Source organism: Myiozetetes cayanensis, unplaced genomic scaffold (assembly GCF_022539395.1).
Source record: "Myiozetetes cayanensis isolate MyiCay16 unplaced genomic scaffold, myiCay2020 scf6-25, whole genome shotgun sequence".
Taxonomy (NCBI): Eukaryota; Metazoa; Chordata; class Aves; order Passeriformes; family Tyrannidae; genus Myiozetetes; species Myiozetetes cayanensis.
This window is the reverse complement of record NW_026087853.1, coordinates 59,284,457-59,308,431: the sequence shown is the minus strand read 5'-3', so window position 1 is coordinate 59,308,431 and position 23,975 is coordinate 59,284,457. Positions and strand designations below refer to the sequence as shown.

General features: G+C 37.4%; 1 protein-coding gene across 1 annotated transcript in view; it reads left to right on the top strand.

Annotated features, from left to right (window-relative positions):
- ELP4 (elongator acetyltransferase complex subunit 4) overlaps nt 1-23,975 on the top strand; it is a 127,889-nt gene that overhangs the window by 2,235 nt on the left and 101,679 nt on the right. Inside the window, exons 2-5 of the mRNA XM_050336729.1 lie at nt 2,014-2,049; nt 8,994-9,115; nt 18,384-18,515; nt 22,821-22,960. Of these exons, the coding sequence (XP_050192686.1) occupies nt 2,014-2,049; nt 8,994-9,115; nt 18,384-18,515; nt 22,821-22,960 (430 nt within the window). The remainder of the gene's footprint in view (nt 1-2,013; nt 2,050-8,993; nt 9,116-18,383; nt 18,516-22,820; nt 22,961-23,975) is intronic.

Sequence of the window (23,975 nt, the reverse complement as noted above, 5' to 3'; positions counted from 1 at the left end):
ATCAGACACAGGTGGAATGAGGAACTTCTGAAGAGAGGAAAAGGCAGAAGACACAAGGAATAATTTCCTTTACCCTACAGCTAGAGGCTGCTTGTTGTATTATTGCTGGTCACTCCTCTTAAGAAATGCATTTCCTTTGGAAAAGAAGTGTTAGACAAGTGCTGGATTTCAAATGCCCTCTTGCCATTAAGGCACTGCATTTTCAGGCTTTATGGTCAAGTTTGCTTCCAAGGTTTTACTTTCCAGACCGCAGTTTGTGCCAAAGCAGTCCTCTGTAATGAGCTGCAACTGTTGTATAGTATAATAATCACGTGCCTTGTATGGAGTGTTTTGTTTCAAGCTGCTTGGAAAAAAAAAAAAGGTCAGGGATATGCTCTGAAAACAATCGCAAAGTTTGTTGTGTTTCTGTCCTTAAGATCCTAAATCTCTTTGCTGTAAGTAGCAATGTGGAAAGTTACAAGTCTTGCTTAGTTGTTTACATGTGCTACTGCCTTAGGTACCAGCAAAGAAAAACTAAATTGGCAAAATTAGAAAGAATGACAGGTTCATAACAGCTTTCTTGGGAAACTCGAAAGATTTCACCTCTTCCTTTTGACTCCATCAGTATTCCTGCTATTTTTCCTGTCCCCTGTTTTTTGCTTAATTTACTGTTGCTGTTACTAATTATAATATGAATATGTAACCATTGTAAGTGCATTCCATCTGATAGAATACACTTGTTCAAACTGTTCACTGCACCTGGTAATGTAAGTCAGGCCCGTCCTCTGACCTGAGCTGGCCTTCAGCAACCTGGGGATGTGCACAAACGTTAACAGCTCTGGCTGGCAAAGTGATCCTGTCGTGGTTTTAATTCAGGTGATATTATGCAACAATTTGTTTGGCCTGGGGGAGAGAAGTTTGCTTTTTCTCTTCCTTCTGAGTGATTCAACATTACAGACATTTGTGTTCCCACCAGCAGAGATTAAGAATCGATTTCAAGTGAAGTTTAATGAACTCTTATAAATTTATGAAATGTATGATCCAGTTCACTGGAGTCCATCTGTGCAATCCAGAATTAACTTCTGGAGCCTTGGATGTTGTGCCAGCGTGATTCAGTTTGCTCCTGACTTTGAAATCAGCCCGTAATTGCAGGTGTCATACTGCAATTCCCTTCATGCAAAACGCTGGTTACGTGTGGCCATCTGAACACTTCCAGGAATTTTTAATTTTCCTGTCACGGTCATATGACTGTTCAACAAAATAGTCTGATGTCAGATTGCTCCACTGTTGTAATTCTTGGGATTCAGGTTATAAACCAGTTTACTCTTCACCTAAAATAAAATATGAATTCTTCTTTCACCGCCTTTGTAAAGGGATTCATAGAATTGCTGTTATGTCCAAGACATGCTGTGAAAGACTTTAATAGTATGTGTTTTTTCAGTTGTGTGTTAGGTGTTTATGATCTATCAGTCCAGGATTTCACCCAGTGAAAGCCTGCCTGCCTCACTGCCACGTCTGTTTTCAGTAACAACACAAAAAGCAGTGGAGCCAGGATTTTGCCTCAAAGCCTTGGGTGGGAATTTTCTAGCTTCTTAGCGTGCCACTTTGCTGACATCCTTCTTGGTACAGAGGAATATCGCTTGATAGTGATTAATACGAATTTAATTTGTAGCATGTTTACTCACTGGAGCCATCCAAGGAAAAATCTGCTGGCTCAGACCACACATCACTGCTGTGGTACTTGAGTGCAGTTCTGTAGAGCTCTGCAGGATCTTTTTACCACAATGATGATAGTACAGTATATTGTGAAAGTAATTGTAATGTGCAGTATATAATTACATGTAATGTATCATTATTTCATAATAGGGAATTGTAGTAAGTATTGCAAAGGTAATTAAAATGTTGTTCACTTTTATATTTTTAAATTCCCCGTTATCACCTTTCTTTGACTTATAAACTAAGAAAAGTTAATTGTTCTCTAACATGGTATTAAAATGAAGTCTTACTTTATTTTTCCTTTCGTTTTGTTTCCAGGTGGAGGCGTAGCTGTTGGAACCCTTCTTCTTATAGGTTAGTACAGAATATATATTAATGTATTCATTAAATAGTCTGGCTTTCCACTGTGTTTTGAAGTCAGACTTTAACAAAGTGTAACTCTCAGGTCTCTTCACTCTGTGTAGCCTTCAGAGTGGACTGCTGCTCATTTCAAGAATCACTGGAGGTGAACCAAAGCCTTAATTTTAGACACACAAAGAATACCACAGAATTCTGTTTGAAGGGATGGTGTCCAGCACGTTCCAGGACTTCCTAGCAAAATATTCAAATTAGCAAAGATTTTCTAAACTACTTGATTTCCTGTAAGATTCAGACTGTTTACCATCACTAAGGGTTGGGGTTTTTTTGTAAGTTTGGCTGTCTGAGGAAGATGTTTAATCTTTTAATCTTCTGGTTGCCAGAATCAGCCAAAAAGTGATGGAAGCCTTTCTGTGAGGATGTGGATGAGGGACACTGATGTGGAAAACATCTGCATCTGTGACCTGAGTTCACATCTCGAGTAGTGCGACAAATTTAATACTACCTTTTCATCCCAAGTTGCTGGAACAAAAACACTAGGATCCTAGGGACAGCAGGTCTAACTTTTAATTTTCCAGTTTCTAAAATTTTGGTTAAGTGTTTCAAATGCTTGCAGTATTTGGAATTAGTCTTAACACTAAAGAACTAAACGGTGAGATTTGGGGAAAACTTCTTTTAAGTCTCTTTTAGCCACTGTAGGAATCACATTGTGTTTATCTTCTGGTGTTTATAGGGTTGGTGCAACCTGCACTAGAGGCTGAACAACATTTTCTGTTTGCCACTGAGCAAGCTAAGCTAATTACTCTTCCTCTTACTATGACTTCTTGTTACTTTAAGGGTAGTTTTTATTCCTGCATCTTATCCATCGTTAGAGACAGTTACTGATGTGTCACTGAATCTTAGAAAATGTTGATTTTTACCTGATGTATATAAATGGGTGTATGTTGTGGTGCAGGTTAAGTAATTTGAATAGTTGCCTATCAGAAGAAATAACTGGCATTGCCTAATTCAAGCCATTTTCAGATGGAGAAGAGCTCCAATCTCGCTGTGGTAAAGGAAGAAGTCAAAAAGGAATGTTGTATCCTGTAATAATTTACACAGATCAGAGATTATGAGACTGGATTAATTTTGTTTCGTCGTCCCATGACAATATTTGCTGCCAGTTCCTGTAGACAAAACCGGGTGGTATCAAATGAACACACTAGCTGGAAAATTGTCATTAAATAAAATAAAAGGAGCAGTTGTTCTGGAGCAGTGGTGGGTGTGAAAAGCAGTGGACACGGGGCAGGGTGATGGAAGGGAAAAGCTGTTTGCTTTCCTTGGTCAGTGTTCTAATGGAAGAGATGGCTTGTGGTTGGTAGGTTTTGATTTCCTTACCCTTACCTTGTTCTGTGTTTGTGATCTGATATTAAACTGTGCTTCACAGAAGCACGAAGGAGAACGTCTCTCGCACATCTGAAAACTAAATTATTTTCCCCCCCAAAATAAGACCTATGTTATTTTGGAACGTGTAATTAGATACAAGAAGTCTTAAAGCGGGAGCTATATTTATTCGTGACTCATTAGTCTAGAAATTTTTAGATTAATTTTTAAAGTCGGTGCAGGTAGAACTGTAATTGCATTGTTAGGATATCCTGTCAGTACACCAAAAAAATTCTGTCATGAGATTAGTCTAGGCAAGCTTAATATTATCAGGATTGAAGCTGTCAGTGATAAACCTCCTAGGAAGATCTTTCTGTGTTGTACTCCAAGTGTTATAAAAAGGTTAAATTCTTCCCCCTTCCTTCGACATTCTCTAAGGCAAGAATAAATTGCATTACTTTTAGCTTAGCTCCCTTTGCAAATTAAATGCTCATCTTCATTATTTGACACATTATCTTGGTTAATTTAACCAAATAATAGTAGATTCAGGGTATTAAAATATTTATTTTAACTGTTGTGTTCTGAGATGTGGTAATGGCACAGGTTACTTGCTAAGACTGGAAAATATTGTTTGAAATCCAAGTGCACAATTTTTTAAACTCAATTCTTAATAAAGAGCACCGTGATTTTCAGTTGAACTTAATTCTATAGTATATTCTTTTGATAGTGTTTTGATTACATGAGAATTAGAGAGCTGAGGCATATGGTAATCTCATCCCAGAGCCCGGTTACTAGAGGAGCTTGAAGCTTTGGTTTTGTTCATGTAACAAGGATTTTTTAGGATTTTAACCAGTACTTTATTTTCAAAAAAATCTTCCTCTGGTGGGCTTGTAACAGCCATTCTGATGTGGCACCATCAAACCAGGTTGTTCAATAGAAACGTGAGACCACTTTCAGCTTTCCAGAAGAACCTCCCCTTCCAAAACAAGTTGTGTGGCTGTTGATTAAACACTTCAGCGTGTTCTGTGTCTGTTTTGGCAGCCAGGGGAAGAGTTTCCAGAAGGATGTTACTTTATGTTTTTAAACATAAGCCTTGTTCATGTGACACGTTCTGCGTGGTGAGTTACAGCCCACTCAAAATAAATACATCTCTCCTGGGTATTGTATGAGAACCTATTCTTACCTACCTTTAAGTTTTGACAAGGTCACTGCCAGCTAAATGTTTTAAAGATTATCAGTAGGAGGGTTTTGGTTGGTAGCTGAGGTCAGTTATTAAAAGTTAAAGATGTCTGGTTAAAAGCAGGTCTATACTTGTACATTCTAAGCCTTTGAGGCAGTTTCAGCTACTTTAATTAGCCACTATTATTTTTGTTAGACATGCAATTTAACCTGACTGGTAAGAGCTCTCTTCCCTTGTCAATAGAACTGAGTGTATCTTCTTTTTAAAGCTGAGAAAGATAATCTCGAGAGAGGTTACAAAACAGTGATTTGCTGAATATAATTCTACAAAATACCAGTTACCAGAACTCGCCCTCCTGAAGTATGGCCAAGTGCCAAATATTGTAACTTAGATGTTTGACAACCCTGTTTTGGCATGTGCTAATTAAATGCAAGTGACACAGACTATATCCCCTCCAGCTTAGTAAACGTGGACATTAGAAAAGTATCTTTTAACTGGAATTTCAGATTATTAAAATAATCGCGTCTTGTAACCCGCAGCAATTCAGAGAGATGTTTCATAGCCACAGAAAGACACACCTTAGGTCACAGGACCCCACTGTAGAACTATCTGGTGGAAAAAAATTATCAATACTGATAGGCCATGACAGGCTTTTGGCAGCTTTAGGGCAACCTGTCTAGACTTTGTACAGAGGGGAAAAAAATAAGCTGCCTGTACATTACATTGTTGCAGTGCTATTTTTCCCTTTTACAGTCCCACCATTTTAAGCAATTATACTACAAATTACTGCTGGACTTTTTTTTCAAAGACCTCCATGTTGTTTAAATGATGTTTAAAAGCCAGGTGTTATAAATATGATCGTATTTATTTATGTATTTATTACCTTATGGCGGGTTTTGTTCCTGACTTTTTGTTCCTCCTCAAGTTCTAGAGCTTACTCTGTATCCCTCTCCTGAAACATGAAAACCTCTGTGCAGAGGGGGTGGTTATGGTTAGAGACATTTTTATTGTTTACGTATCAGTCACATATTTACGTATCAATTCTTATAATTCGATTTTTTCCCCCAATTTTTAGGTAAATTATAGATTTGCAGTGCCATAGTGATATCAGTGTCCAGATAAAATCCAGGGCCTTAAAATTTTACACCTAATTTCTTTGAGTGGTTGCTACAGACAGTCTGTACACAAAGGTGTTGAGAATGTCTCTTATTTATCCAGTGTAGTGGTGAAAAGAGCCATAAATAGGAACTGGTCTTTATCCTTAGTATTCCACGTGGGTATATGTTGGGAATTCATTGCAGTCCTACTGACAGAACTGCTTTTTCCTTTGTGACTGTTCCAGCCATGAAAGAATGCTGCTGTGGAAGGGAGACCAAAGGGTAACAATCACAATAAACTATTTTATTTATGTCCTTATCTGTAGGATCAGAGGAGGTTTTTGTCCCGGAGACAATATGCATAACTTCTAGGTAAATAATCTCCTCTCCTCGTGTAGTTTTACGCTTCACTGGTTACTCACCTGCTACTTTAGCTGTGGAACACTCTTTGTTCAGGAAGAATCAGAGAAAAGCTGCAGAGGTGCTGGGTGACTTGTGGTGACTGGGCCCAGAAAAGGGTGTGCAGCTGCAGGAGTCTGATTTGTGTCATGTGCCTTATTAGCTGGAAGTGAAGTTCACGATGGAGGCTGCTGATGGGACAGCTCTTTGCTGTGCAGGCTGAGAATTTGGGCCAGGCTGGTTTGTCTCAAGTGCTTGCCTGACTGAAAGGAACTCAAAGTGTTGAGTTCCTGCACGTGCAGAATGAAGGTGGTTCTTTTGGAAATCTTGGAAAAGTGAAGGTGACAGTTGAAAATTCACCCCTAGCCATCAAAATAGTAAGCCCAAGCCTTACCAGAAAAGTGTTTCATTCCGTGATTCCGTGAAAATAATCAGTGAGGTACCTGTGCCAAATGATTTGTTTGTTTATTTACAAGGAGAAAGCGAGCTGTACTCCTGTGGGTTTGAATAGTAACCTAACTATTGAAGGCAGGGGACAATGGATACTATCAGAAAAGCCCCATATGGGTGCACTTTAGATCTTTTGAATACCACAAAAGTTTAGTGACCTAGAAATGAATCAATAAAAAGCCATCCTCTATCTGACAAATTGAAGAACTGAGGGATTCTTACAGATGCATTGACTTTAACAATTCCAGATACACTGGTTGTAAAGGCTTTCTGAGACACATTTAATCCTTAGAGTACTGTAGCAGACTATGAGGTGGTTTATATTTAGATCACTCTCCAATACTTAATTTCCTATTTTCACTCCAAGTTTGCCGTTATGAAAATCAGTGTAAGCAAACCAAAGGAAAGGCTGAAATGGTGTGTCTTTACACTGGATGTGAATATCTTTGATCTGCTGCGTTAAAAATGCCTTATTGTTTTGCAAAATGTGTTTTGGGTATGGCAGTGTAAGAACACCTCTAGTCCTCTTATATTACAAATAAGTCAATGAGTCATTGAAATTAATTATCATCTTGATTAAGTCAGTAAAAGGGTTTATATCCCTGTTCCTCATTGCTTTGCTTCCACAGTTTAACATTTCAGCATTTCAAATAAAATTTGAGTGAAAATTCTTCTTTACTACTATAGACTTACTTCCTCCTAGTTTAGTTAAATAATCATCAGCACACAGTGTGATTTCTTACATTTATGCACCGGTTTATGGAGTTTGTGTGTTATGTTTGGCACAAAACTGAGCATGTTGTTTGCTTTCTAAGGAATAATTTATATCAAAAATGATGATCCACAAAGACTGTATGGTTGCACATACACCAACCATGAAACAGTTGAACTAGATATTTGCTTAAATTCCATAAAATATCAGTTAAGTGCTGTCTGCATACAATACAACTCAGTTTTTCTACACCTCAAATGGTGAAGAAGGTGAACTTTATCCTGCAGATAAAAGTTGATAAACCAAGATTTTTTTTGTTTGCCAAGGATGATGATAAATATCACAGCTGGGGATCCTTCCAGAGCACCCAAGGAGTGTTCCTTTTCCTCTTTTTCTTTTTTTTGAAGAGAGGGAGGTCTAACAAAATTGTCTCTCTCCACTGACATCTGCTGCAGTGATGTGATTACAGGGTGGCTTTTTTCAGGTAGCTCAGACAATTTAAAAAAACCAAAACAAACAAACAAACAAAGAAGTAGATATCATGCTGTCACTTTGATTTCTAGAGGGCCTTTGGTTTGTAAACTGAGAGCTTCATAGGTGAAGATTAGCACCCCTTAATGAAAGGGAAACTCTTAAATAAATATTTCTCCTTACAACAAAATATGTAATCTTGACACTGTATCTTTAGGGGTTATTATTATGAAGAAAGAAGAAATTAAAAATACAAACCTTCCAAATTTTAAATGTATCCCAAATACTAAATTTAAAAGTGAAATTAAAAAAAAAAAAAAGCAGGAAATAAATTCTGTTTTACCTAATATCCCATGGAGATATTGGGGAATATCTCTTGGAGGACTACTTCTTTTCCAGTGATTTTGAATACTTGTGGTTTGAATTTCTTGTTAATCTTAGCCTTTTTGACTCTTAAATTCCAAAACATTATATTTTCATACATATTGAAGTTGTAATATATTTTTTAGGTATGAATTACAACTAAATCTAAAATGTTAAGGAGCAATGAATGCCGTAGTTATATTTCTGAAACTTTTTTTGCTGCCATTAACACTGCTGATGTTGGGATTTCCTAAAAGTAAGGAACATCAGAGGTGGTTCAGATTTCAGTTGTTATTTACTCATTCACTTCCCCCATAACTTTAAGTTATGGTAAGTTTTAATTGTATGAAGTTCACTAAGATTTTCTAATTCTGGTAATTTCTGAAACTTAACTTGCAATAAAGAAGCTGAACGAAATTATTGACCTTTCTGAAGTCAGTGGGAGTTTGCATTTTCATTTCAGTAGGCCAGTATTCACAATGTCTCTTAACAAGCATTGCCTCATTTCTCAAACTGTAAATTCCTGTTTCTTTTGAGCGTGTCCCTGCTTTTGCTCTGGTTACCTTTCAAAAACAGTGTTGCAAATGACCTGTTTTCTCAGCATAGACATTGGGTTTCCCTGGGTTTGTGGTTTTCACAGCTCTGAAAGAAATGCAGATGGAAGAATGTCTCTGTAATAAATGATACCTCTGTATAGCTTTAGCATGCCCAAATATGGCTGGATTTTGAAAAGCATCAATTAATAGATATTTTAGGCAAGTTAATATTTTAAGTGCTGAGAATGTAAGTATTAATATAATCCTCCTAAATTAACAAACCCCATCCCCTTAACCCATAAAATTCATACATACAGGTGGGTGATTTATCTGACAACAAAATCAAACTCCAACCATTCTTGTTTTCACAGAGGAAGATAAATACGGTCTCTACTCCAACTTGTTGTTCAAGTATTTTCTCGCAGAGGGAATTGTCTGTGGACACGACCTGTTTGTCGCTTCTGCTAAGGAGCATCCTGACAACATCTTGAAGGTAAATAAAGACTCATTGCTTTTGATAAGTAGAGCCAGCTTGTCCTTTGTTTTGGTTGTGGATGAGAACCAGACAGACTTGCTGGATTAGTGGAATGGTTTGAGTAAACCCAACTCTTGACAGTTTTGAGTGGCCTATCGGGAAGAGTAGTTAAGGGACTTCCAGTGTGTTCTGGTGGAAACAGTGCACAGTTTGTGTAGATATCTACTGTAGTTTCCTATAGAGAATAAAAATACCATTTAAGATCTTTATAAGTTCCTTTTGCACTTTTATTTCGTTCTGACTCTTTTTTTTTGTGCTCGGGAATGTGGTCAGCTTTGGGTCAGGTCATGCAGAAAGGATCCTTTCCCACTTCAGGGGACTGCTAATCAAACACTGATAGTTTCTGTTATAAGAAAATTATATAAGGGAAAAAAATCTGATCAACAGTGCAAAAAAATGCTGAAGTGTGAGGATAATCTTACAAAATTTTATTAAATATTTTATGTCTTTCTAAGGCTGCGTTTTTCTAATATCAGAAGGAACATATAATTTACTGATTACTTCTGCATCAAGTGAAGTCTGGCTATTTCCTTCAGTGTCTTCAGAGACTATTTCTGGACAAAATGATTACTTTTCTGTTTTCCTATCTAGTGGTGGGAAATTCTATGCCTTACCTATTCAATATTCAATATTCAGGAAGAAGTGTATTCTTAATGAAATTATATGACTGTATTATGAAAAAAATCCAATTTATTTTTTTAATGATCTTGAAAATAAAGAGAGTTCCTTTAGGAGTGAGATTTTTATCATTTGTTCTTGTGGTTTAGAATGAAGCCTAAACAAATAGGTTACCAGTTGATTTTTAAGTATGAATTACATAAGAACATGCTGTATTTCTTAATAATAATTAGTTTTCAGTAACTGATAATCAAGCCATTGACTCCCCAACTGACCATTGAATAATGTGGCATTTTAGTTAATGAGATTATTATTTAATGAGATTAGTAATTTATTTTCGTTATCTGATTGGACTGTATTCTTTACTGGAAAGGCAACATAGACGTGGTACATATCAACCTGAATTACACATTATGCTTGGGGTTTATTTTATAAAATTCAAGTATGGATTCGATGTATTCCATAGCTAGTATTTTAATTAACTGGTGTATTACATAAAGGCAGTTCATTAACTGTCCATATTAAATGTCTGTATTGTGTGGTCAGTCTATTTGTATGTTCAGTTCTCTGCCATAATTGCCCTATTCCAATTTTGTGATGTGATTGGAAGTTTCTTGAACCTATAACCAAGACAAATATTGCTGCTAGTAGGAAGGGGAAAAGACATTCTTATAGACCATAATTATCTTGAAATTGTGTATAACTAAAAGACAAGCAGAGGATAAAAAGCCCTGATCAGCTGCCTAAGATATATTATATTACCACCCACCAATTTATCCATCATCCTTTGAAAACATATTCATGCCTTTTGTAGTCAAAGCTCCTTCAGGAAACTGGCATTAAGATGTAATGCTCAAAAATTATACACCTCTGGTAAAACCTACAGACCTATATGCATGCTGGTTTCTAGAAAGTATTTTAAACATTTGAGAGCACTTCTGATCATTCTATATTCTTCAAAAAAGGCAGCTTCTTACTGTAAGGGTATAAATACTGGGAGCAGTATATAACATAAGCAATTATGTGACAACTTCTGTGACTGATCATAGAATAAAGCTGTTTGCACTGGTAAATGGAAAATACATTCAATAATAAAATTACGTCAGATTTGGCATTAACATTATTTCCAGTTTCTTCCGTCATTCAGTTACATGCAACCGTGTGAAATGGTTGCTTACGTTTTCCCTCACAGAGGTGATTCCAAAACACTGCTTTTGTGAAAAGGGAAAATGCAAACCTGGAAGAAATGATCAGGCTGGTGGCCAGGGCTGACCAGGCTTCCCTTTTCAGAGAGCACTGTTCTGATTCCTTCCCCTCCTTCACTCTCTGCTCTTGGCAAAGCAGCTGTGTGTGAATACAAGAGGGTTTTTTTCCTCTCATCTGACATTTTTAGATGATACATAAATTAAAAGTGTAACAACTTGAAAGGTGGAAATATATATACAAATAGGACTACATTCCTATTCTTTTTTTTCTGATTTTATTTTCAAAATACACGAACTTGTTACAGCTATTCAGCTGCTGCATGCTGTTAAATGATATCCCTTAACACACAGAAATCCAACTGCAGTTACAGAAGAAGTGAATTTTCTAACACCCATCTCTCCTTCTGAAGTCTCCTGGTACCACAAAGACTGGGGTTGAACCAGTCAGCTGTCTGAGTTGAAAACTAACTTCTGAATTGTGTAGCTCTTGCTCAGCTGTTTACTTCTCTTGCTTGCACACTGGGTAGATGGAATATCTTTTTTTTACGTTTTTCTTTGTTAAAATGCAGATATTTTAATTGTATTGTATAATTTTCTGCATTAAGAACTGTGTTGTAAACTTGACAGAGAAGTTGTAAGAGGGTGAAAGAGGACACTTGGAAAAAAGTAATTGCTTCTGTTGAAAAAGAGTTAAATCCTTTAAAACAGTACCCACTCTGGGAACACTCTAAAGTGTAAAGCTTTGTCAAAAGTTCAGACCAATCTTATAAAAAGCTTTTCCAGAACCAGAGGAAATAAATGTGTGGCTTAAATTTCAAGTTTTCTACCTACCAATCCTCGTCTGTTTATTAGGATATTTTCTTTCATCATCCTAGTTCTGAAATTGTGGGGTTTTTTTAAGCACACATCTCACTTAGCCTGTTAAATGTATCATAACTATGACAAAATCTAACTGTTTAGGCTCCAGTGTTCACAATCATCTATTTTACAAATCTGGTTGGTGATTTTGTGGAGCTGATTTGCTCAATTAATGAACTGTTGCTTACAGTGCTCAACTCTGAAGATTTTAATGAATAATGCTGTTATTAAATCTGTTTAGGCTACTGCCTTATAGACTGCAGCAGAGTTTACAGGACTTTGGACAAGGGCACTCTCATTTTCATTAAGTTTCTTCATGTTACTTCTTCTATTATCTCATTGCCTGATGTGTTTATCTTTTACATACTTAAGCATCCGTGAACTGATTGAGGAAGAAGATGAATTTTGTTTTTAAAAAATCATCTACTTGTCTCTCCTGCATTCCTGGGTTTCAGTGTTTTGAAATGGAGCCATAATGCAAGGAAGTTACAGCAAAGAGTTGTATGGCTTGGCTGTACAGTTTACTTCTGTGTGTATGAACTAGAGAATATATTCTCATGGGTTAAAAAAAATACCCCTTAGAGTACTTGCAATTAACCTTTTTTATTCCCTAAAAATAGAAGAACAGTGCTTCCCTTTTCTTTTCCCAGAGTTCTCGTTTCTCCTGGGTGGACTTGGTCTTTCTGAATGTCAGAGAAAAGTTTCTGTAGAACTGCTTTACCTGGAGATGGAAATAAATTGTTGTACAAGGGCTACTGAAAGGAGAAAAATTCTGTATCCAGTCATTTATGTTCTTTAGCAATAAACCCTGTATTCACAAGTATTTACAATCAGAATAGAATCCTCCCTCCTTTTGGGAGTAGGGCCCTTTAAACTGACACTCATATAATACATTATTGAAAAGAAAATATTTACCCTTCCTGGTGTACCATCTGGTGTCTTTTAAATTCAAAAAATTACCATAATGAAAAAGAGCCTTAAATTCAAGTGAATCTAAACTACTTAAATGTTGTTGCAGTTAGAGATCAACAGCGAATTGTACTCCCCTTAATATCATTTCCAGTTCCTTCTGTCGTGCTTGTGATAACAACTGCGGTGCGAAATGGTTGCATAAACCCATGTGAACAACGCACTTATTGATACATCAGTAGATAATGTTTTAAATTCTGAAGTACTATTAATTATGCAGTTATTGAAACCCGTGAGGATCAAAGGATTTGATATAAGAGGGATTTCACATACAGCTTGGATTATGTTGCCAAATAATAGCACAGTAGTACTTCTTTAGAATTGTAAAATAGCTTAGAGAGGAGTATGATGCCTATAGTTGGTGTAATGCATTGGTAATTAAGAGGGTGTGAGGTTAAGCTTCATTAACTGCTGTGGGATTGTATCTTGGATTTTATTATCCCCTAGAGAGCGTAAGAAGTGAGAGAGGTCAAACTGTTAGAATCTGATTTTGCTTCGTGCATCTGCCAAAACAAGGCAGGCAAAGTAATGTGGCAGCAAACCCGGGAAGACCTGCGTTGCTGGCAGACACAGGTTGTACACTGCTTTATTGCAGAGATAAAAGGTTTATTACCAAAATGCAGCACTTCATGTTTGCAGTAAAACCTTCATCGCTTGGTTTGCAGGAAACGGAATTATTTTAATTGGGTTGTCATTTACTGTGAGCACTTTGGAAAACCATTTTTCTCTCCCAAACTTTTTTTTTTTTTTTTTTAAAAACAGCAGCATGCTTTCTTCTCTCCATCCCAACTCCCCTTAATAACTTTAACACTTGTCTGCCTTTTTGTGTGTTCATGCTGCATAGCAAAGACTTGTATTTTAGTTGACCCCTAGAAATGCTGTATGGTGGTTGTTTTTTTTTTTTTTTTAACTAATGCACTGCTACCTGCTTTGTTTTTTTATATACCTTATGAAAGATTTGTCTTTTTTTAGCCTGGGAGAATGTAACAGTTCTCAGGAGCTGACACGCCGATGCCACAAATTTTTCAGTCCCAAAGCTTTTCAATGATGTGGGAGTGAGATGTTTTTAAAGAAAAATAGATTAAATAGAGATATTGTTGACTGATAAATCAACTCTCCTTTTCTTAGCCCATTGTTTAGATAACGCTTTTTATTTCCAAATTCTGGCTGAAATTTTGGAAGTAAAGAACAGTCTGGAAACTGAAGAATGCCTTGTAGTTCTTGGACAGTGATTAAACTTTTCATGGCACTGAAGAGTGAAGTACCTATCCAACCAGCCAGCCTTTACCTTGGAGAATAAACCTATTTTATGACACCTGGAGGCTTTTTGTCACTTAGATGCTCTGCACGGGCATGGTCAGGTGTGGAAACTGTTGTTTCCTTGAAACAAAGAATAGCATTTCATTATCAGTGTCAGAGGAAGGGGAGGCCTTTTGTTCCCCTTCTAGTTATCATGAAGAATAAAAGAGAATAATGAAGATAAAAAGAAACACGTGGATCATTTCAATATTTCCAGTATTGCCCATAAAGCAGGTTTATATAACCTATGTGTGTAATTCTCTCCAGTCCCAAGCCTACTGAGCAATTTTAAGCTCTCTCCCTTTTTCCAAACGTGCTTGTACAAAGTTCTAGTTGAAATGTGAAAGTTTTTTGGGGTTTTTTTTGGAAGTTGAGGACTGGGCTGCATGAATCAGTACATCTTAAGGAAAAACCCACATTAGTGACCACCTGGGTGTTCTGTTTGTTTAGTTTTTTGGGCAGGCTGATGAAGGCGTGTTGGCTTCCAGCTTCAAACTGCACCTGCATGTTCTGCCTCTCTTCCTTGGAGTTTACTGTGAATGGCAGGGAAAAGAGGACAAACAGAAGCTGGGAGAGTAGTGATGACGTTGGCATGCAAATCTGGGGGTAAACAATCTTTACTAGTTCTGTTTGGTGTTCTTTATGTTAAATTCGTTCCTATTACAGATACGCTCTGACCTTGAATAAGATTGGAATTTTTTTTTCCCCCTATTTGTGCTTAAGTACAACGTCTTGGAATGTATTTAACTGAGTTAACGTAGCAGGTTGAGCTCAGGCAATTGGTTTTCAAAATAGCAGGTGTTTCCAAAGGCAGACCACCTTTTCCAGATTGCAGCTAATTATGCACAAAGCCTACTAAGAGCCCTTGTAGTTCACAGCCAGCATATACAAGGGTATGATTCAGGATGTGTTTGCTTAGGATAGGGTGTGTTGGGATAGGAAATGGCAGGGCTGTGAGACCTCATGGCCCCAGAAATGTCTTAAATAATCTGAGTGCATTGTGTGAAATTGCTTCTTGCATAAGGGTGAGAACACAGTACATCCAAGAAGCATGTTCTTCAGCCTGGCAGTTCTTGGGTAAAGGCATTTTGGAAAAGCAAGTGAGGAAATAGGAATTGTTCTTACTATGGGAGAGCTCTTCAAGTGCTCCTGGTTCCTTTTGTGGGGCAGGAAGGGACAAGGCAGCACAAAACAGACCTAAGCTGGTGCATGTGCCACGGAGTCATGGCTTTCTCATGTTGCTTTGGGGGAATTTAGTCACCTTTAAGTCATTTTCTCGTGTTACAATTTTTTTTATTATGTCAAAATAAAAATTCTTTCTGATGTCAGAAGTTAAAAGTAAACTACCTTGGGAAAAAAAAAAAAAAAAGGCTGTTTTGGGTGGATACCGTGATAAGTTTTCATCTCTGGCAGCCCAAAATCTTTATCAGCTTCAGGTGAAACCATTTTTCCTTGATCTCTTAATCTGCTTCGTTCTTAGCAGCAGTCAAGGCATACCACGGTGCCTAATTGTGTTGCACTGATGGTGTGTCTGTCCCTGGTGGTTTTGGGCTGAGTTTCTCGGGTGTCAACAGCTCGGGTTTGTGGTGTCTCCCTGCCACAGAGTGCCACGTTAGAAGGTTTTGTTCTGTGTTCCGCTGGAAGGCAGGAGCTATTTTTTTCAGTGTTACGTGTTATTTAAGCAGCTTGTACTTTATCAGCGTTACTTGGAGAACCTTTCACCCCTTATTGTCCTTGACCTCTGTTCTTTTTTTTAGTATAAAATAGATTTTTTTTGTAAAATATACATTAAGGAATTTACGTAGATGATGTCCCTGTCTCAAATTTGTCTTTGCCAGTTATTGGATGATAACAATGGACCGGTTGTACAAATGTCAGGCATTTGCAATGATTCTAGAGGAGAAAAATATTAGATAGCTTTAAGAGAATATTGGTGTTGTTTTTCTTGTTATCTCCAGGAGAGGTGAATGGGAAAATATGGCATTTTCTGGATTTTGGCTTTGCAGATGGTGTGATACCTGCCCAGGGTGAGGTTGCAACTTGTTGCATCAGTGGTAGTATCTGAAACAGGGGACAGCTCAGGGAGTTTGAAATGTTCAGGCAGGATTTTATGATCTCTGGCAGGCACTTGTTATCAGAAAAACTCCCCACCACTATAAAAAGTTTCAGGTAGTGCCTGGGAGCCGATTGATCTTGGTGAATGAAAGGAGATATCTGGATATTCCAGAGATATCTGGAAACGTTGTTGTGGCCCCAGGATTGTTTCTTTGCGGAACTCTCTTTTTTTTAAATGGAATTTGGTGGATTTGGGTTTTTTAATTGCTATAATTGAGGAATATTTTGAGATGATTGAGTATCAGCAGCCCTTCACTGGAAAGATGTTTTTATGGTAGGAAGTTTACATCTGTGAATGTTAGGAAATCAAATCTGCACAACAGTTTCACAGTGTGTTTTCAAAGTAGCACCTTAATTGGAAAATAAGACTAATTAACTCCTTATTGTGGATTTCTGAGTTATAAAGTCAACAGTTCAAAATAGCATGTTTTTCCTTTTTTTATAAAAATACTTTATATAATTCTCTTAGGAGTGAATGTAGAGGATTTGTATCTGCATGTATGTGAAAAGCATTGGGGTGCTTGTCAGCTCGTGTTTGTATTTATACCTTCTCAGAACCTTTCAGTGCAGTGTTCTGTTTCCGTTTCCTCCTATCTGTCAGAAGTTCTTTTCTGTGGTTTGAAAGCTTCCCTGCTTTCTTACTGGGTAGATGTAATGCAACTTTAACAAAATTAATTAATTTTTTTATAAACTGAAACAACTGTTATAAATCTGTAAGTTTAATGAAAATTGGAAAATTAAAATTGTAAACTTCATGTAGATTTCCTACCCATAAAGCTTAATTTTACCACCATGGTAATATGAGTTTATTGCATACGAGTGTATCTTTTAAATAAGCTGCAAGAAATCTGGATGTGTAACTGGGCATAATAGCCATTACCAGGCTTTAGTTTCTTTGCAAAAAGAAAATAAATAAAATAAAATTCTTTGCTCAAAGGTGGTGTGCCTTCTGTCTTCTGCTTAGCTGCTGAAATATATAGGTTGTTTTATTTCTGCAACTTTATTGAAGTTATAAAGTTTATGAAAGTTTCCGTGGCTTCCATTGTCTCTTATCTCAGAGGATGTAATGACCAACCTCTGAAAGAGGCAGAAATAACTGTCCTGAAATTAGAAATAGTTGCTCTGATGTTTTTTAAGTAATTGTAAATACTGTGTTAGTTGACACTAAAGAATCCAAACAGCACATGTGGCTCGTAAGATGATGTTTAGAATTATTTACAGGTTTGCTGTCCTGTGTCCTTTAATACTGAATTAGTGTAACACTAAACCCAAAATGGATTAATTTAAACTTCCACTGCCTCCTGTCTGGTGTAATTTCTGCCTTCATGAAGCCATGAGTGCCATTGGGATGTTTCTGGCCAGCATAAGCTCTGCAGAGTTTGGTGTGTATCCCATGCTTCCATTGAGATTCTTCTTTAAAATTTTCAAATTTGGTTTTTTTCTGTGTCTTCGCACCTAATACATTGTAACAGAGGTATTAACTGGCTAGCTCTGTGTATTTTTAACCCTGGAGACACATCTCAGGTCTCTCTCAGGAGTCTACTGATTAATGAAAGCTTAGTTTTCAAGTAAGTCTTGATCTGTTTTAAGCAGATAAAGAGATCTGTGCCCTCCAGCTCACAGAGACAGGTGTAATAAAGTCAGGTCAGAAAACTTGATTGCCCTTCATTTCTCCAGGAGGTGTAAAAACCCAGGGCATGAATTCTGAGTGCTTGGTACCCACACAGTGCTGTTTGCTTTTTGCAGCACTACAGCAAAGGTAGAAAGTGTGTGTGTTAGAAACTTATAAAAAATCCAGGATTCAAAATCTTCCCCTTCACTCCTGTTTTTGTGTTCATGGAGGAATCCATGAGAAAATTCAAACCATCCTGTTGCAGTGGTTTTCAGCTGCTGTCTGTAGGCTGTTGTGGTCTGTTGAATACTTTTGAAAGACTTACAGAAGCTATCAAAGATCTTACTTTAAAATAGGCTTAAATTCACTATGCAGGGAACTTACCCAGTCTCAGAAATGGGATAGTTTAGGAGATCAACATTTAAAGATTAAAAAAAAAAAAAAAAAAAAGTGTGGATGCTGCTCAACTTGTGTTGTTTGTATCAATTAGAATATAAAATATAAATATTTCTGTTCTGCATTCTTAATTTTATTTGCTCTCTACCTGTAGGAACTTCCAGCCCCTCTGCTTGATGATACCTCTGGAAAGGAACTGGGAGATGAAGCAGCAGCCCTCAAGTCAGAGGATTTTCAGGATTCTATGAAAATAGCCTGGCGCTACCAAAATTTACCAAAAATGGAGGTAATCACCATTTCCTAGTTTCTCCCTCTTGCACTCAAGATGAATTTGAAGAGCAAGTGCTTTTCAGTAGAGTGTAGAGGAGAGAAGTGCTAGTGGACACTGTTATGGGATTGCTTCCTGAGGGTAAATTATGATACACCACTGTTTGTTTTTTTTTTTAATTGCTAGAAATAGAAAAAGAAAGGGATTTTGAGAGTTTGCAGGAACTGTAAAACTTAATATGGACAGTGATAATTTTGAAGTAAAAAACATTGAAGTTCCATGGGATTTTGTTAGTGAGATAGCTTTTTATGGAAGTCTGAAGGACGTGCTCACTTTCAAGCTTTCCCCAAAGTTAGTTGAACACAAATCACTTAAGGAGGTTTAATCAACACTGCTTACTCAGATCTCTGCAGTGAAAGTACTGTGTTGAAGCAAACTGTTGACCTGCTTATCCATGTGCATAACAACTAAAGTAAGCACTTGAGATTCTATCAGCTTCACTGTCCCTGGAAACGAAACACTGTGCAGGGGCAATACAAGAAACAAGCCCAGTGGTCAGTCTTTCAGAGTTTACAGTTGTGTTTGTGGATAATCCATCTCCCATGGCTGGTGACTTCCTCATTTAATTCAGTGGCACAATCAATCTTGAACAAAATTACCACCTTTTTTACTATCCAGAATAAAACCCCCTGTTTTGTCTATACATTTTAGCCTGCGTTTATAAATCCTGGTTTAGGTCTGGCCATACCTGCCTAGGAAGTTCAGTCTTATTCTTGAAAAACATAATTGGAATGTGACAAAATGATCTTACAGGGCTTGGCATGTTTGGTTTTCTGTGAAATTGCACAGACATGGCTATATAGTTGTGTCAGAAAAGACTTATATGTGGTGACATGCAAAATCCAACAGCCTCCGGGGCAATCATAGAATCTCATCAATTTTATTATTGTGGAGCTTTGCTGTGCCACTCTCACCCATCCCCAAAATAATTTGTCTGGTTTAAAGTCCAGCAGAGCTCCTGATACAGTGATATGGAAACAACTGCGTATTTGTTGACAAATAGTGCTCTGATGTTCTAACCGAAGAGGAAAAAAGTATTGAAAAATCCACTTAGGTGTGCCCTCATCTTCTCTAACTTCACAGAGCTAAACACTTCCACTAATGTAAGATTTCTCAAAAATACATCATGTACATGTCCTTGATTGTTGAAAATTGATTGTGCAAGACAGAATAAGATGCCCAGTCTTTTGTTTCCCTTTTTATTGTTGTTTTTGTAATTGGATGCTGATCATTCTGAATAACTGAATACACTATTTTTATGTGTACGTAAATTCATTAAAAAACTAAACCACACAAATAAAAGTCTCTAAATTTCAAACTATTTGTACCTAAAATTCCTCGGGATATTCCAATTAGTGAAAAATTGGTTTGAAATTAGTATTTTCCAATATTTTATAATATTTTTCCAATATTTTGTAGATATCATTAAATTTTGATTCTGTGCTAAATTGATTTGATTGAATATACCCCACTGAGGAAAAATCTGATATTGCCTTGCTACACACAACAATGGACTCAGTGCTGTCATTTAATTAACAACATTGGCTGTGATTTGTTCTTTAAATTTTCTTTTGCTGGAAAAAAACCAATGTCGAATAGATGTATTTTCCAAACTTGATTGAACTAATATACTATTGCATTTTCAAACACTACTGTCAAATGGTTTCAAGGATGAAAGAGAGAAAATAGCTTTGCTATTAGCTAGAACTCTAAAGATGTTAGCAGGGAGTTTTCCATCCCTTATCTGACTGTATATGGAGTAAGAGTGCAGGGTAAAAACTGTCTTTGTGGTATCTTTGATGCTTAATTTAGTTATTATTGAAGTAAATTAATAGCTCAGTTATTCCCTTTCCACTTATTAGACCCCAAATACACTAGCTGGGTAACTCATTTTTGTTCTTAGGCGGGGCATTTCTACTCATACTGTTCGTAGCTATCACAGTTTCTCTGTGCAGATTGCACACACCTTGTACCTCAGAAAAAGATAGAAGACCTCTAAGAAATCTGTCAGAGGACAGGGCCACGTTATGGCTGGTGTGCCTTTGCCAGTTTGTTACCTACACCTGTATCAGAGGTTATTCCATTTACACTTTTGAGTGTATGGAGAGCCTGTTTTGCAATGCAAGACAGTGCATGGGTTTTTCTTCTTCTTTTTTTTTTTGAATGAACTGCTTATGTTCTTGGGGCAATATATAAACTGTCACAGCATGAAATCAATTTTCTGCCTTGGTTCATCCCAAATCTGAGGTTTCTAGCACATTAGGATCGCAATTAGAAACATTAACAGCAGATGGTAGCATAAAAGCCCGCTCTGCTCACTGACAATTTAGTGCATTTCTCCTTGTGCAAAACGGGAAAAATCCAGGAAAGAACTGACTGGAGCCTTGCAACCTGCTAATAAATTTATCAGATCAAACTCGAGAGGAGGAGCGGGAAGCCTCTGCTTGGCGCTCTCCACGGTCATTGTGCTGGGGCAGATTATTCATGCTTACTTGATTCAGGTAGGCTTTCTGCAAGCTTCCCTGCTAAGCCTGGGAATGCCCAACATTGAGGGCTATTCACAGGCTTCTGACACGGACTGAGCTTTTATTGCATGGTGGGTTTATTATCCCAAATCCCAGTCTCCACCCAAGTTTGTAGGCGCTGTGCTCATTCTTTTGAATCGAGAGGGGTTATCACCTACCGTAATCCATGCAGCGGGGTGGATTAAGGACACCAATGTGCCTCAGGATTCTCAAAGAGGATCCTGGAAACTTCTTGTTTCTTCTTTTTTTGCTGTCTTTACTAAACTCTATTGGGCCTCAGCGAGGATTTGCATCTGAAATGGGCAACCTGGAGCTTTTCTCAATGAAGACATCAGATCAAAGTTCAGTTAGTCAAGGCCTTTCTAAAACATTAAGGGGGCTTGGAAGTACACAATAAAAAGATGAGCTCTGGCAGAGATTGCAGTAAAAACATTCTGATCTGTAATCCGGATAAAGAATAGATTATAGGCCAAAGAACAGCCCCTGTTTAAATTGCTTTCAGAATCCTTGTCTTCAATAAAGTTACATTTTACAATGGGAAATATTTAAATGTCGATAGAATGTTATGTTTTATTGGACTGCCTACTTTAAAAATCAGGTACCAATGAATAAATTGGAACACCGACTTCTAGAATGTGGTTTTCTGTCTTTTTTTAGTAAAACTGATTTGCCTCTTATGACTAGATAGACATAATCAATTTATTGGCTTTTTTTTAATTAAAAACTAATTATTTGTTTTGTTAAAGGTTGGGGTTAGTTGGTTATTCTATTGTTTTTGTAGGAAAGATGTTGTATCATTGTTATTATTTATATGCACTGATAACCAACCAGGCCTAACATCTATTAGTCAAATAATTTCAAAATATTTACCCGAAATCAAATTGTTGTAATTAATCCTAACATTTTAATATATTTTTTGTAAGCTTGTACTTGAATATTGCATATATTATATTGCATATGATAACAATCTGGGGGGGGGTTAACTTTACATGTGGAATTCAAACAATGTGCAGGTTGAATGCTGAACTCCACTAATGTGGAACAAAAATGTGCATTCATTTCCTCTGTTTACTAGCACAACACATTCAAAATGTGTAATTCCTGTCCAGGTGTATATTTGGGGGGTTTTATGATGTTTGATATACCCAAAATTGAGAGCTGAGGAAAATGTGTCTTCATTTTGATAAACCATGGTTATTGTGTGTCATGCTCAACCTCTGCTGTTTATTCCAATTTAAAGAAATTTAAAGTAGTTTTTAACTATTTCCTGTTTTCTTAAATTTAAATTAAGTATATGAGGATGCAATGGTTTGTGTTTTTTACTGGTCACAAATAAAGGCAAACAACCTCAAAGTCAACTGAAAATGTTTCTGTAGAGCCATGTAATTCCCAGAGACTGAAAAATCAGAGAGGTGGAACACATAGCTGTCTGCACAGTTCGTGGGTCTGGGCTTTTGAAATTTGGGATCATATGTCTAGAACACATGCAGAAATACATTCTTTTAAGTATCTGAGGCAACTTGGAACAGTAAGGGTTGAATTCTGTGTGAAAAATGAACGTTCAAGAATGTCAACAGGGGAACAAAAACTTAGTAGTAAATATTTATAATGTTTTCTTATGTGAAGCTTTTACTTAAGCTGACTGGGAAAAACCATAGAGATTCCTTTCAAGTGGATTACTAGTTAATTGTTTTATTTTGACAGATAATAATTGAGTGGGTTATTGTTGTTTCCACAGGCCAGCCCAGCATCATATACAAAGTTTGGCCATTATTACGATGTTTCCAAGAAAATGCCTCCAGAACTGATTCAGTCCATAAAATTCCACAGCTTTTACCTTCACGAAGAACTGTCTTCACAGCCTAAAATGAAAATGTGGTAAGTTGTAAGATTTTGTCTCCCTATTGGTAGCAGAGGATATTTTTGCATCCACACTGGCTGGGAAAAGTCTCGCAGCCCCACATGGCTCGGGAACCTCTCGGCTGTGGCCTCGTGTCAGCAAAGCTGCCATGGCACCGAGACAGCTCCGCGCTCCCCGCTCCTCAGCCGGGGGAGGAAGCGAGGTTGGCAGCCACAATTAAGGCAGACATTACTAGGACAGCCTGGGACACAGCTGCATGTTCAGTGCAGCCCTACTGACAGCTGGGTCTGGGGACTGGGGAGAGAACTCTTGCTGTCTGTCTGAGAACTCCTCCCTGAGCACCATCAGCTCCCCGAGATGTGCATGTCAGGTGGCCGTCAGTCGTGGGAAGATATCTGTGCAGTTTTTAGGGCTAAGGAGACAGGCCATCCTTGACCTACATAGCTTAGAATGCTATATGAGATCACTTGATTATGTGCTTTTACTTCTTGCATCCTGCAGCTTCACCTAAGGAAAATACAGATTGCTGTGAATAAAATTACGATCGCTAATTGCGTCTCACAAAACATTTCCTATTCAAACGCTCCTCTGAATGAATGACTTGTTATGTTTATGTTTCTCAGGAGGGAATTAAGGAAGCCCAAGAGAAAGAGTGACAGTAGCTAAGACTCATATTAGCCTGCAGACACACATCCATTGTGTCTTTCTTGGAGACATTTCAAGTCAAACATGAAGGACGGGGTGGCGATTTGTTTGTCCAGCCCAGTCATTTAATTTATATAATACCTACTTTTATAGATCCCAGTGTACAGGGCCAGCTGCTGGAAGCAGGAGTGTGGTGCCCTTCACTGTGACTGTTTGGCATTGGAGGGCACTCAAATATAAAACTCCAGACTTAGGAAAGAAGAAGGAAGCAGAGTATGAAGCACCTTTCTTAGAGCTGTAGAAAAGCAGAAGCCAAGTCTCTCTGTAATTTGTGTTATGTGATGAATGTCACTGCTTTGTAAAGTAAATTCTTGTGATGTTATAAAA